The 14,355-nt window shown below is 32.2% G+C and overlaps 1 protein-coding gene across 4 annotated transcripts in view; it reads right to left on the bottom strand.

Moving 5' to 3' along the window:
- Positions 1-302: 302 nt before the first annotated feature.
- The window catches only part of ADAM2 (ADAM metallopeptidase domain 2), a 136,229-nt gene continuing 122,176 nt past the window's right edge, over positions 303-14,355 (bottom strand). For 3 of the 4 annotated variants that reach the window (XM_060653513.3, XM_060653512.3, XM_060653516.3), the window contains 5 exons: positions 10,955-11,032; positions 10,587-10,728; positions 2,183-2,342; positions 916-975; positions 303-512 (listed from right to left, as the gene is read on the bottom strand). In XM_060653513.3, coding sequence (XP_060509496.1) covers positions 942-975; positions 2,183-2,342; positions 10,587-10,728; positions 10,955-11,032 — 414 coding nt within the window. In that variant the 3' untranslated portion in view covers positions 303-512; positions 916-941. Of the gene's footprint in view, positions 513-915; positions 976-2,182; positions 2,343-10,586; positions 10,729-10,954; positions 11,033-14,355 lie in introns of those variants that run through there. The other variant, XR_009615995.3, reaches the window with a different exon arrangement.

The following is a 14,355-nucleotide window of genomic DNA, read 5'->3' as shown; positions in this document are numbered from 1 at the left end:
ACCTTGAACCTTTATATAACTGAGGTACATCTTTTGTGAGCAGCATATAATTGAGAATTATTTCCAAATCATTGTTTTTTGATTGGCAATGGACCTGACTATAATGTAACTACATAGCATTGCAATTTAAAATATAATAGTGACCTTTAATCATGACATTAGATTTATTATAAACTTTCTTTATCTCATGCCTACTGCTTAACAGAGTTAGTGCATACTAACAATTAGTATAACTTCAAAAATAAATATATAATATAAAAATTCATAAATATGACTTTCTTACAAATAATTCATCTGTAGAATTTTATATGTAACTATAAATTTATATTACATTTGTTATATGAGAAATCTTCTATCTTTTCTTGTTAGATTAGAACCGTAACATGCAGGTTTTGAATCCCAATCAGGCAATGCAGGTAACTGCGGTTTGTTTTGTTTTTGTTTTTTGGGTTTTTTTTGTTTGTTTTTGTTTTTGTTTTTTTCATTTTTTCTGTCCATCGAAGATAATTATTCTGGAAGAATAAATGAAAGGGAAAAAGTTACTTGTTTGACCAATCAAGTTAAAAATGATTAATTCAACAAATAGCATGGGGTTACCCTTATTATAGAGTTCTATCATGTTATTTATTTTTAACCAACTTAATACACAAATGCTCAAAGATTAAATGTTATAAGACACAAATTTAAAACATCACACTGCAAATAAATTTTTAAATGAATATTGGAAAGTCATTTATAGTTTACAATGCCTATGACATAGTTTACAATATTGAAAAATATTTTTGAATTCAATTTTTATTCTATGTAGCGATATATCACCATTAAATATATATTATATTATTTAAATTTATCTAATACATTAAATTTTCTGTTTCTCTGTCTCTACCTTTCACTCTTACATTATTTTATACTCACTGTGATATGATGGATTGTTTTCCTGGCTACTCCCTAGGTTCACTCTCACTTTCAAGTTGCCTATATATTTCAAAATAAATATAATCACTTAAAATTATATTTTCTTCAAGACTGTTCCACAAAACTCTGTATACACTTTCAATATTGATACAGCTTTGAATTCCTATCTAGGATCTGAGACTAAGCACTCCTTAAGAATATATTACCACTGAGAACACTGATCAATTAGTAATCAAGATTAACAAGAGAAAAAATACATTAATATAAATTTACCTAAAAATGAATGCATAATTTTCATATTAATAACACTATTAGCTAAATAACATTAAGCTTTCTTGTGATTCATCTTCTGCCATATTTATTTCTATGAATTTTACCAGCTACTTTCTCTCCCAAAGATATTTGGTATCATTTTTCCACAATAAAGTCACCAAACATATGAATATCCTTTCAAATTGAATTATGTTAACTATTTTACACCCTGCATATTATTTCAGAAATGTTACATAACATTTTCAAATCATTTCTGTGAAACGTATTCTCTTTTATTTATATTATCTTATGAACTTTAAATATTTTAATAAAATTTAATGTTTATTAAGTAAAATGAATAGCAACACAGAACCCAAAGGCACAAATTATTTTACAGCAATTCCTCTGAAGAAAAGTAACACAAGTATAATATTTATTTTTATTTTTGAAGCATATTTTCAGATGTTTCTAAGGTTTTTTAATGAAAACTTATTTTATTTTTTCTGAAGATTAGCCTTGACTATAATCTCGATATTTCAGTCTACTATTTATTAACTTTTAATCTTTTCAACCTTTGGTTGCCTAACTTTCAATTTATTTAACAGCCTAAAAGACTAATTACTCTTTTAGATTTCTCTGTTTCTTTTTAATAAAATAGTATGCACAAAATACTTTGAAATATATAAATAATAAAAAATAAAGAATAATTAATACATATTTAATAATTAAGATCAAATAATAAAAAGAGGTAGATAAACATTAACTAAAAATAGTTTCCACTTAAATTTATCCCAACAGAGTTCAAGTTGTTACAATATTAAAATTCCTGACCTTTTAAATATTCTATTTATTATGCACTATACTGATTATTAATATATTAAGTATTATATTTTACATGAAGATAAAAATTAAATCTGAATTATTATTTACATCATCATGCTGTTATTTATTAATAGGTCATATATACGCCAAAAAATTATAAAAAGAATGAATCTTAAATATGAAATCAATATACTCATCGCTTGTATACTCCTCAGTTCTCCATTTGTTTCTTTGGAAATAAACTTTTACCAGTGCGGCAATCAGTAAACAGAGAATAGTGAAAAAAGGAATGAGTAGGAAAAATGGCCATCTTGTAGGTTTGGAATGATAAGCATTTTCAATGTAGCGTCTTTCTAGGAGAGAAAACACCAGTGATTTGAAAGCAATTACCAGGAATATAATAAAGACATTTCTTAAAGGGGTCTATCCACCAAGATCTAACAACTGTAAATATTTATGCCCCCAACGCTGAGACACTAAAATATGTACATCAATTTGTCACAAACATAAAGAAAATCATTGATAATAATACAATGCTATAAATGGGGACTTTAACACCCCACTTAAAACAATGGACAGATTACCTAAGTAGAAAATCAATAAGGAAACAATGGCTTTGAATGACACACTGTACCAAATAAACTTAACAGATATATTAAGAACATTTCATCCTGAAGCAGCAGAATACCTATTCTTCTCCAGTGAACATTTAACATTCTCCAGAATAGATAGCATACTGGTTCAATTCTCAGCCCTCAACAAGTACAAAGAGATCAAGCTCCTACCATGTGTATTTTCTTACCACAACACTATGAAACTTGAAATCACAAGAAAAATTTTAGAAAGAACAGAAATACTTGGATATTAAAGAACATTCAACTAAAGAATGAGTGGGTTAACCAAGAAATTAAAGAGGAAATTAAAAAGTACATTAAAGCCAATGAAAATGAAAACACAATGGTTCAAAATTTTTGGGATACAGCTAAGGCAGTCATAAGAAGGAATTATATAGCAATCCAGGCCTTCCTAAAGAAGGAAGAAATGTCTCAAACACACAAGCTAACTTTATACATAAAGCGGCTGGAAAAAGAACAGCAAATAAAGCCCCAAACCAGCAGAAGAAGGTAAATAATAAAGATTAGAGCAGATCAAAGATATGAAAAAAGATAGTAGAGGGGTGCTGGGGTGGCTCAGTTGGTTAAGCCTCCTACTTCAGCTCAGGTTATGGTCTCTCAGTTTGTGAGTGTGAGCCCCACATTGGGCTCTGTGCTGACAGCTCGTAGCCTGAAGCCTGCTTTGGATTCTGTGTTTCCCTCTCTCTCTCTGCCCCTCCCCCGCTCATGTGCATGCTCTCGCTCTCAAAATGAGTAAACATTTTTTTTAATTAAAAAAAATAGAACAGATCAACAAAACTAGGAGCTGGTTCTTTGAAAGAATTAACAAAATTGATAAACCTTTAACCAGATTTATCAAAATTAAATAGGAAAGGACCCAAAATAAATAAAATCATGAATGAAAGAGATCACAGCCAACACCACAGAAATACAAACAATAACAAGAGAATATTATGAGCAACTATATGACAAATAGAGCAATCTGGAAGAAATGGATAAATTCCTAAAAACAAATAAACTACCAAACTGAAACAGGAAAAATAGAAAATTTGAACAGACCCATAATCAGTAAAGGAATTGAATCAGTAATCAAAATCTCCAAACAAACAAGAGTTCAGTATGAGATGGTTTCTCGGGGGAATTCTACCAAACATTTAAAGAAAGTCTAGTAACTATTCTTTTGAAGCCATTCCAAAAATACACATGGAAGGAAAACTTCCAAACTCATTCTATTAAGCCAGAATTACCTTGATTCCAAAAACCAAATACTCCACTGAAAAGGAGAATTACATACTAATTTCCCCAATTAATATGGGTGCAAAAATTCTCATATTAGCAAAAAAATCCAACAATACATTAAAATCATTATTCACCACAATCAAGTAGGATTTATTCCTGGGCTGCAGGGATGGCTCAATATCCACAAATCAATCAATATGACACAACACATTATTAAAAATGTATAAGAACCACATAATCCTCTCAATAGATGGAGAAAAAAACATTTGACAAAACACAGCATCATTTTTTGATAAAAAACCCTCAAGAAAGTAGGGATATAAGGAACATACCTCAACATCATAAAGACAAAATATGAATGACCCACAGCTAATATCACCCTCAATTGGGAAAAACTGAGACCTTCCCCCTAAGATCAGGAACACAACAAGGTTTTCCATTCTCACCACTGTGGTTCAACATGGTACTGGAAGTCCTAGCCTCAGCAATCAGATAACAGAAAGAAAAAAAAAAGGCATACAAACTGTCAAGGAAGAAGTCAAACTTTCACTCTTTGCAGATGACATGATACTCTACATGAAGAAAACCTGAAGAACACCACAAAAAAAAATTGCTAGAACTGATCCAGGAATTCAGCAGTCACAGGATATAAAGTCAACAGACAGAAATCAGTTGCATTTATATACACCAATAATGAAGCAGCAGAAAGAGATATTAAGGAATCGCTCCCATTTACAATTACACCAAAAACCATAAAATACCAAGGAATAAATTCAACCAAAGAGGTAAAATATCTGTATGCTGAAAACTATAGACAGCATATGAAAGAAATTGAAGAAGACACCAAAAAAATGGAAAAATATTCCATGGTCATGGACTGAAAAACAAATATTGTTAAAATGTTGATACTACCCAAAGCAGTCAACACATTCAGTGCAATCCCTAGCAAAAAAACACAAGCGTTCTTTACAGGGCTACAACAAACAATTCTAAAATTTGTATGGAACCAGAAAAGACCCCGAATAGCCAAAGTAATGTTGAAAAAGGAAACCAAAGCTGGAGGCATCACAATCCCGGACTTCAAGCTGTATTACAAAGCTGTAATCATGAAGACAGTATGGTACTGGCACAAAACGGACACATAGATCAGTAGAACAGAATAGAAAACCTAGAAATGGACCCAACTAATCATTGACAAAGCAGTAAAGAGTATCCAATGATAAAAAGATAGTCTCTTTAGGAAATAGTGTTGGGAAAACTGGACCATGACAGGCAGAAGAATGAAACTGGACCACTTTCTTACAGCATACACAAAAAAATAAATTTACCGTGGATAAAGACCTAAATGTGAGACAGGAAACCATCAGAACCCTAAAGGAGAAAACAGGCAACAACCTCTTTGACCTCAGCTGCAGCATCTTCTTACTAGGTATGTCCTGGAGGCAAGGGAAACAAAAGCAAAAATGAACTATTGGGACCTCGCCAAAATAAAATGTTTCTGCACAGTGAAAGAAACAATCCTTTTAGCAAAGCTAAAAGGCAACCAACGGAATGGGAGAAGATATTTGCAAATGACATATCAGATAAGGGATTAGTATCCAAAATCTATAAAGAACTTATCAAAACCCAACACCCAAAAAACAAACCAGTGAGGAAATGGGCAAAAGACATGAATAGACACTTTTCCAAAGAAGACATCCAGATGGCTAATAGACACATGAAAAGATGCTCATCACTCATCATCAGGGATGTACAAATCAAAACCACAATGATATATCACCTCACACCCACAGAATGGCTGAAATTAACGACTCAGGCAACAACAGATGTTCGTGAGCATGCAGCAAAAGGGGAGACATTTCTGCATGTTGGTGAGAATGCAAACTGGTGCAGCTACTCTGGCAAACACTATGAAGGTCCCTCAAAAAATTAAAAATAGAGCCATCCTAGGACCGAGCAATTGCACAATTAGGAATTGATCCAAAGGATACAAAAATGCCCTATGAAAGGCCTTATGCACCCCAATGTTTATAGCAGCACTATCAACAATATCCAAATTATGGAAAGAGCCAAATGTCCATTGACTAATGAATGGATAAAGATGTAGTATATATATACAACAGAGTATTACTCGGCAATCAAAAAGAAGGAAATCTTGCCATTTGCAACAACGTGGATTGAACTACAATGTAATGTTAACTGAAAAGTCAGTCATAAAAAGACAAATATTATATGTGGAACTTAAGAAACAAAACAGATGAACATAGAAGAAGGAAAGGAAAAGTAAGATAAAAACAGAGAGGGAAGCAAACTCTTAAATACAGACAACAAACTGAAGGTTGCTGGCAGGATGTTGAGTGGGGGGATGGGTTAAATGTGTGATGGACATTAAGGAGGGCACTTGTTGGGATGAGCACTGGGTGTTATATGTAAGTGATGAATCACTAAATTCTATTCTTGAAATCATTATTACACTATATGTTAACTAACTTTAATTGAATAAATAAATAAATAAGTAAATAAAATTTCTGGAGAGTCATTTAAAAATAAATCATTTCTATATTTTAATATGACTATTAGCATAAAATTTTTAAACTTTTATAGTTTTATAAATTAACATGTTTTTAAATGAAGTAGATAGGTTTATAGCATCAGTGCCCCCCAAATTTTTTCTAACTTCTATAATAGTCCTATCCTTTGCTATTTATACTCAGAACTCTTTATTCTGTAGTTTCTCTTCAGAACTGTTTGATAATATAGATGAATAGAAAGTGTGACCCCTGTGGAGAGCAGAAGCAGTCTTTCTCAATACTCTATTTTTATTAAGAAATACTGTACATGTGATAAAATTTTCATGAGTTCCAAAATACCTTTCTTTTATTGTATTGTATTGTATTGTATTGTATTGTATTGGTATGTATTTTCATGTCTCAGAAATTATTGCTTATTCCAAGGTCATGTAGAAATTTCCCTGCTTCCTGGGGTACCTGGGTGGCTCAGTCGGTTAAGCTTCCGACTTTGGTTCAGTTCATGATCTCACAGTTCGTGGGCTCTGTGCTGACAGCTCAGTGCCTGGAACCTGCTTCAGATTCTGTCTCCCTCGCTCTCTGCCCCTCCCCCACTCATGCTCTGTCTCTCTCTCTCTCTCTCTCTCAAAAATAAATAAACATTTAAATTTTTTTTTTAAATTCCCCTGCTTTCCTCATGAAGATATATAGTTTTCATTTATGCATTTAGATTTATGATTTATTTCATATAAATTGGCAAGTTGAGATTTTAAGGATCAATGGTCTTATGTAGATATTCAATTGTTACAATACAATGTTTTGAAATGATTTTTATTCATTGAACTATCTTTGTATCTTCCTTGAAAAAAATGTTTAACCATATATCAAGACTCCCTATTCCATATTCCATATCATTGATCTGTTTGTATATCTATCCATTACCAATGCCACACTGTCTTCATTAACATAACTATATTTAAATCTGTAATATACTAAATTCAATATAAGGGAAATAGACTAAGCTTTTTTTCAGGGTGGGTTTTTTTTTTAAGTTGGTTTCCATTTACTGCTGTTATTATAAAACAATACTAACTTTTGAACATTATTTCCTCTGATCTTTCAAAATATATTACTTCTAGAAGTGTTTTGTAGATCCCTTAGGATTTAATATTGTACTTAACTACAACATATGCAGTCTCATTTCATCCTTTCTGATAATAATCTTTATGTTCTTGATTTCTTGTTTTTTGTTATTGCACTAGCTAGGATGGCTAGGATTTATGGGGAAATGTTGAATAGGTATGGTGAGAGCATAATTTGTTCCCCTGCTTTGAATTTTTTTTTTTTTTGAAAAACAATGTACTTCATCATAAGTTGTATTAGGTACATTTTCTATTGATGCTGTTTATCAGATTGATCAAGTTTACTTCTGTTAGTTTGCTGTTTTTTAAAAAAATTCATAAATAGGTGTTGAATTTTTTGTCAAATGATTTTTATGCATCACATGAGAAAATCGTATACTTTTTAAAAATAATTTCATTAATTTAATGAATTCCACTGATTGACTTTCAAGTGATACAGGAGACTTGCATTTCTAAGATAAATCCCAATTAGTCCAGATTACTATCCTTTTAATATAGATAGCTATAGAATATGCTAATATATTGGTAAGAATGTTTACATCTGTTTTTATAAAAGATGTTTTTCTGTAACTTTATCTATGTTAACTTACTTGTCTGGATTTGGTATCAGGGTTATATTTTCCTTATACAACGAGGTGATAAAAGTCCTTCCTACCAGTTTTTTGAAGATGGTATTTCTTCCTTGCAAAAATTTTCTGGATTTAACTTGTGAAAACATCTATTTCTAGAGTTGGGGTGGGGGGCTGGTTATTTTTGTTGGTATTGATATTTAAAAATTATAAACCCACAGGCTAAAGAAATTTTAATTCTGGTTTCTTGGTTATATCTTTGATTTATAATTCCTTTTCCATAGGAATAGCCATTTTTACAACTGAATAGCTTTATCAGCCTTGTTTCTTGCCCATAACTAATTGGGACTCAAAGAATTTATGTACTATTTTGATCACTTTTAGTCTGAGCTGATACAATTCCTTTAAAATGTGTGGGCTTCTTGTGTGTCAAATAAAAAGTACACCCCATTAATCAAAGGAAAAGTCATGCCCACAAATCTTTTTGAGATAACATTTTTTCTATATTGGACCCTGGTGAGGCTGCTATGAGATAACTTATTCAACATTCTTCATAGCCTTACTTTTTCAGAGTTTTTAGAAGCATTCTAATACAACACTTAGAAGACCTTTTGCATAGATAAGATCTATAAAATGCATCACTTTGGGTTTTTTTTAGGATTTAAAAGAGTCTTACAGTCACATGCTTGACTTAATTAACTGATGTCAAATTTTATTGTTCAATATCTCAGATTTAGTTTTTAGCCATTTCTCTCAATAAGCATGTTTTGTTGGAAGAGTCTAAGGATGAGAATATTTTATTTTCAAACTAAACCAAACCAAAACAAAACACAAAATCCTGTCTTTTATATTTGATCTACATTTTACTTGAGAATTGAAATGTGTCTTCATTAACTATTATTCTCTTCTCATACTTTATCATAGGCAAATTAAATCACCTACTGGAAATCTTTACAATCTACCTGGAAATCTTGCTGACCAGAACCATAAATTCTATTTTCCATATTGTCACAGGCAACAGTGATGCCAAACAATTTGCCACTTTATAATAAATGTCCTTATTTCTCCAATTTCTAATAACATGTTTTAAAGCTATCTTCGAATTGCTCACCAACAGTATTCTCAAGACAATTTCAACATATACCAAAAGTCTTCAACAGTTTCCTAGATGACTTTCTACCTTCCATGTACCATCCAATTCCAAAGCTAATGCCATATGTCTTGGATTCCTTTTATATAAATACACTATCTGGTTACCAAATTGTTTTCTATTATAGATAGAAAGATGTGCAGAAAACTTTACCCAAACATAGAAATTTAAAACAATCATTTAATTTTTGTGCGTCATGAATTTGGGGAATTCATATTTTGTGTCTCAATGTAGTCAAATTTCAAATAGGGAAGATGATTTTCAACAGAATGAGCATTCCAACAATGAGAGTTGCAAGAATTGGTATTCTAAAAAACCCAGTCAGAATCTCACTTCTGTACATTTTATTGATCAGTTATACCACTAAAGTCAACCTGGACTCAATGAAAGAAGTGGTCTCTTCTGATTATTGGTGAAATGACATGTGTGTGCATGGACAAAAGCAATAAATTACAGCTGATTTGAAGATAAGTTACTGCAAACTAATTGTTCTACAGAATGGAAACAGTTTGAAATGCATTAAGTATACTCTAATGTTTTTAACTTACCAATCTATTACCATATGGCAAACACTGGAATGAATGTGGAAATGTTAAGAACTACCTCTAGCTCAAAATCTGGGAAAAGCTGCTTTAATTATCTGAAATTTAGGTTTTTATATTAAGACTGTCCCTAATCATCATTGGATATGCTTGGCTTACTCTAAAATCCATCTTCTTTGAAGAAAAATTGTAGGAAACTACATTTTCTAAGAACTCCAGACTTCTAGTTATATTAGGCTAACAGGAGTAACTGAAAAACTTTTGGAGGGTCAGAATAGTCAAATTATTTATAGTATTTAACCCCTGTCTCTGCACCATCTCCCATAGTGGCTTATATGCTCTAGAACTCTTCATGACAGATAGTACCTCTGCTTGTGATCTACATGCTGGTATGTAACCCTGACCATAGTTACAAGTCATGCTAGATGGCTCAGATTTTGGTACTAGTAATACTGCCTCCTTTCATTGTCCCTCCAACTGCTGAAGTGATAGTGGATTCCTGTGTTGCCTAAAGATTCTCCAGTTGGCTTTCATCTCTGCCATTGTGTGTTGCCTGATGCCTTATGTTGAATTCCTTCTGTGTGAAGGGCTAAAGTGATTTTTGTTTTCCTGCCTGGGCTTTTACTGATATGCCTTATATATAATATATGTTACCTATGTTATATTACTCTCTACAAGTAAAATATAAACTTTCCTCATATGATTTATTATTTAAGGCCATATCTAATCTAAATATAGATTATAGACAACTAAATAAAATATTATTTATTTTATTAAATTTAATAGGTTAAAATGTAGTTTTAGTTATGTTTTCAATTTTTTATTAATACTTACCAGAACTGTCAAGGCCAGCAGCTACTTGAGGCGGAAAATTTCCACTGTCAACACTCCCACCAGTCCATGCATCATCACTAGTTTCACAATTAGGAGGCAAATATGAAGGGTTACAGTGACAGTTCTTTTTATTATTGCATACCTGAAACCAGGAGAAATATCATCTTTTAAGATAAGAGCTATAATTATTTGTGTTCCAGTAGAATTTTAAAATAATCCTTAGGTCAAATGAGGCCAATATTCTTATGTGGTTTATGAGTATATAAACGTGTGTGTGTGTGTGTCTGTGTTTGTGTGTTCAGTTATGTGTTTACTTTCTAGTATTACTCTCAGTGATTTCTATTCTCACATCACATTACTGAACTTACACCACGTTCATTGCATTTTCCTGGAGTACAATCATAATTCAAATATCCAGCATCTACACATTCTTTATTCTTGCAAACCTGAAAAGAAAATAAGCCAAAGTAAAATAACTGAAATAACATCTATATTTGACATTTCATTAAAAGAATTCTCTACGATACTGATATAAAAGGTATTTATTTAATAAGTGTTAACACACTAGCAACAAGTTGATTAATTTATAGTGCTGTTTCCAGCACTAGATGAGACTCTGATTATCTGATAGTCAAGAAAACAACAGAAGTATCTTCTCTTCTTGTGCTGGTATAAAAGACATCAAATAAATAAAAGTGAAGATAATTATGTCATAAATACTATAATGAAAAAAGCACAGGGAATTTATCTGATATGTGGGAATAGTTTAATCTTATCAAACCTCTTATCAACCCCAGATGTTGAACAAGACTTAGGCAAGGATAGAAATGAAAGACAAAGTACTTATAGGAAAAGAAATAGCATTTAAAATGACCCTACACTGAAAGATAATACAAAACTTTTGAGAAATATTAACAGCAGTGTAGCTGGTACACAGAGAACAACCATTTAATCATGAATTCACTAAATAATTGAGTCCTACAGCGTGCCTGTCCTGAGAAAAAACCAGTGAACAAAAAAATCTCATTTTGTTCATATTGCAGTGAAAGATATAGAAATGCACAAATAAAAAGGCCAAATGTGATGTGACAGTAACTGTAATGGCAGGATTGTGCAGGGTCTTACATTATTTTTTTAAAGTTTATTTATTTTGAGAGAGAGAGAGAAAGAGAGGGAGAAAGCACAAGTGGGGCAGGGGCAGAGAGAGAGGAGAGAGCAGGAATCCCAAGCAGGTTCCACATTGCCAGTGTGGAGTCCGCTGTGGAGCTCCATTTCATGAACTGTGAGATCATGACCTGAGCCAAAGTCAGATGCTCAAATGACACAGTCACCCAGGAGCCCGTGGGGCCTTACGTTCTTAAGCAGAAAGATGGCCTATAACCTGCAAGCAATTGGTTGTTTTTAGAGATTTCATGGAAGATGGAGAGCTGATAAAAATACGTTTTGGAAAAAAGGATGGAAAAGGCAATAGAAAATGTTGAGAGACAAATTAGGACACCTTATGGTAGTCCAGAAAATGATAACCATAGAGTGAAATTGAGTGGTAATGGTGTAATGAAAACTCATGGTTCTATTTGAGGTATCATTAAAAAGTTTAATACACTTAATTTTAATGATAAATTGATTTTATTGGAGGATGAAAAGAAAGATGGGTCAATGACACCAAGGTTTCTGGTTTATATAACACTCTTAGTAGTAGTATGATTGATTGAGGTAGGGAAAGCTATGCAGAAAGCTCAAAAGTTTAACAGTTATTTTTTGAGACTTCTTTCAACTTCTTTCAACTATGCTTAATATTTTTAAAATATTTAAACATTTATTGACCTTATGAAAAGTCTCTGAGTGACATGGCAAACCAAAGAACATGTAACTGGAAATATTATTTTTATAAAAATGTTTTCTATATATTGTCAGTATTTCTTTGGGAGTCTCTTCTTAAAAATATATAATAATAATATACTAATTTTTAAAACCAGACAATGAATCTTCCCAAAAAAGGTTTTGCTAAACATGGTGAGTATGAAATAACACATTATTAAAGGTGTCTGATAATTTTGGCAACCCATACCTCTGTTTAAGAAGGAAATATACTTATTATAAATTGATGACCAGGCTATTCTCAGGGGTTTGGGTAAAAGAACAAAAGTTCTAGCTGTGGATACAGACTAGTGTTGCTATTGTTAGAAATATATCTGTTTTGTTACAATGATGCTTTACCACCTAACTAGCACTTGGGCAGAGAAGTTAAATAAATAATTTGCAGAGCTATTGTCAAGAAGAAGATAAACATAACTCTCATAAGCATTAAATAAATTATTTCAACCAGAGAAGAAAAAAGTTGAGAAGCCATTGTTGGTATTATGAGTATTCTATTTGTGCAATGAAAAAAAGTTTTTTGGCTTTAACATGCTTACTTCAGTTGTACCATGCAGAAAGGCTAGGAAAAAACACCATCCAAAGTGGGGAGCTAGCTACAAAATCACAGAAGTTTTTTATCACCATATTATAATATAATATAATATAATATAATATAATATAATATAATATAAACAATGGTTCCTCACCAAACACTTTGAAACAGATTTTTTGAAAATTTGGTTTGTAATAAGAAAACTGATGCAGTTTCCTATTCTTGTCTCTATGCTAGAGTAGGATTCTGTAGAAACCTTCTTGTACAGAGGACTTAAAATAGTGAGTAAATTATGTGCACATATTCTTTGAAAAGAACACATGACTGTACCAGAGATAAAGTGAAAACAATTTTAAGTTCACAAAAGTTAAAATGAGACAATATGATTCCACAAAAGTAACCAAATCTGAAGCCAGTATTCCTCTACAGGCCATCAGTGACCAAGCAAATAGACTTTAAGTGATCATGTTTACTCTGTACAAGTGACAGAATTATAAGCAGGTTTTACTAAATACTGAAAAAATAATCTGGATAGAGGCATCAACAGAATGGTGCATTAGAAAGTCCAAAGTTCTTGTTCTATCTTGGAGATATTTTAAAAATAATAAGAAGGAAAGCTGGCTAAAATAACCAATAAGAACTCTAGAAATAGTCAATGGTCTATGGCAACCAAGAAAATGCCCAATCAAGAAACAGCCAAATTTAAAATTGTAGAAAAATTTGTGGTAATTTTTTTAGAGTTTACGGATTTATTTTGAGAGCGGGAGAGAGAGAATCCCAAGCAGAGGTGTGCTGTCAGCATAGAGAGCCCAAACCATGAGATCATGACCTAAGCCAAAATCAAGAGTTGGATGTATAACCAGTTGAGCCACCTAGGTGCTCCAAACTTTGTGGAATTTTTAAAATCAAATTTGCCCCACCCCTTCCCCAGCATGGCATTGTCTTGGTATGGAGGAGGAAACTGCTGAGTTCACAATGATTTGCTTTGAACTGAAGGGAGCGGAGGAAACCATATTTTCAATTCCATATTTTTCTTGGGAGCTACCTGAAGGACTGGTCTCTGTTTAACCTAACTTGAATCTTAGATAAGGAGAAGCAATGGACACTTCTCAGGAATGCTGCAAGGAGACTTAAGTTTTGCAAGCACCTGGGGCAAAAAATAATGGGTAAAGACATACAATAGATCATCTGAAGCCCAAAGGAGAGGATGGCATGAGAATATTTTGAAAAGTAAGACATCTGATAATATCCATGTATGTGGGGAATCAAAAAAGCCACAGGGAAGCCCAGGAAAGATGCATCATCACAAAAGTTCTGAGAAGACCACAAGCTTTCTTTCTCCTCAGGCTGATTCCAAGG

Source organism: Panthera onca, chromosome B1 (assembly GCF_046562875.1).
Source record: "Panthera onca isolate mPanOnc1 chromosome B1, mPanOnc1 haplotype 2, whole genome shotgun sequence".
In the NCBI taxonomy this organism is placed as follows: Eukaryota; Metazoa; Chordata; class Mammalia; order Carnivora; family Felidae; genus Panthera; species Panthera onca.
Note: the sequence above shows the minus strand (reverse complement) of the source record. Positions and strands in the feature narration are given on the sequence as shown.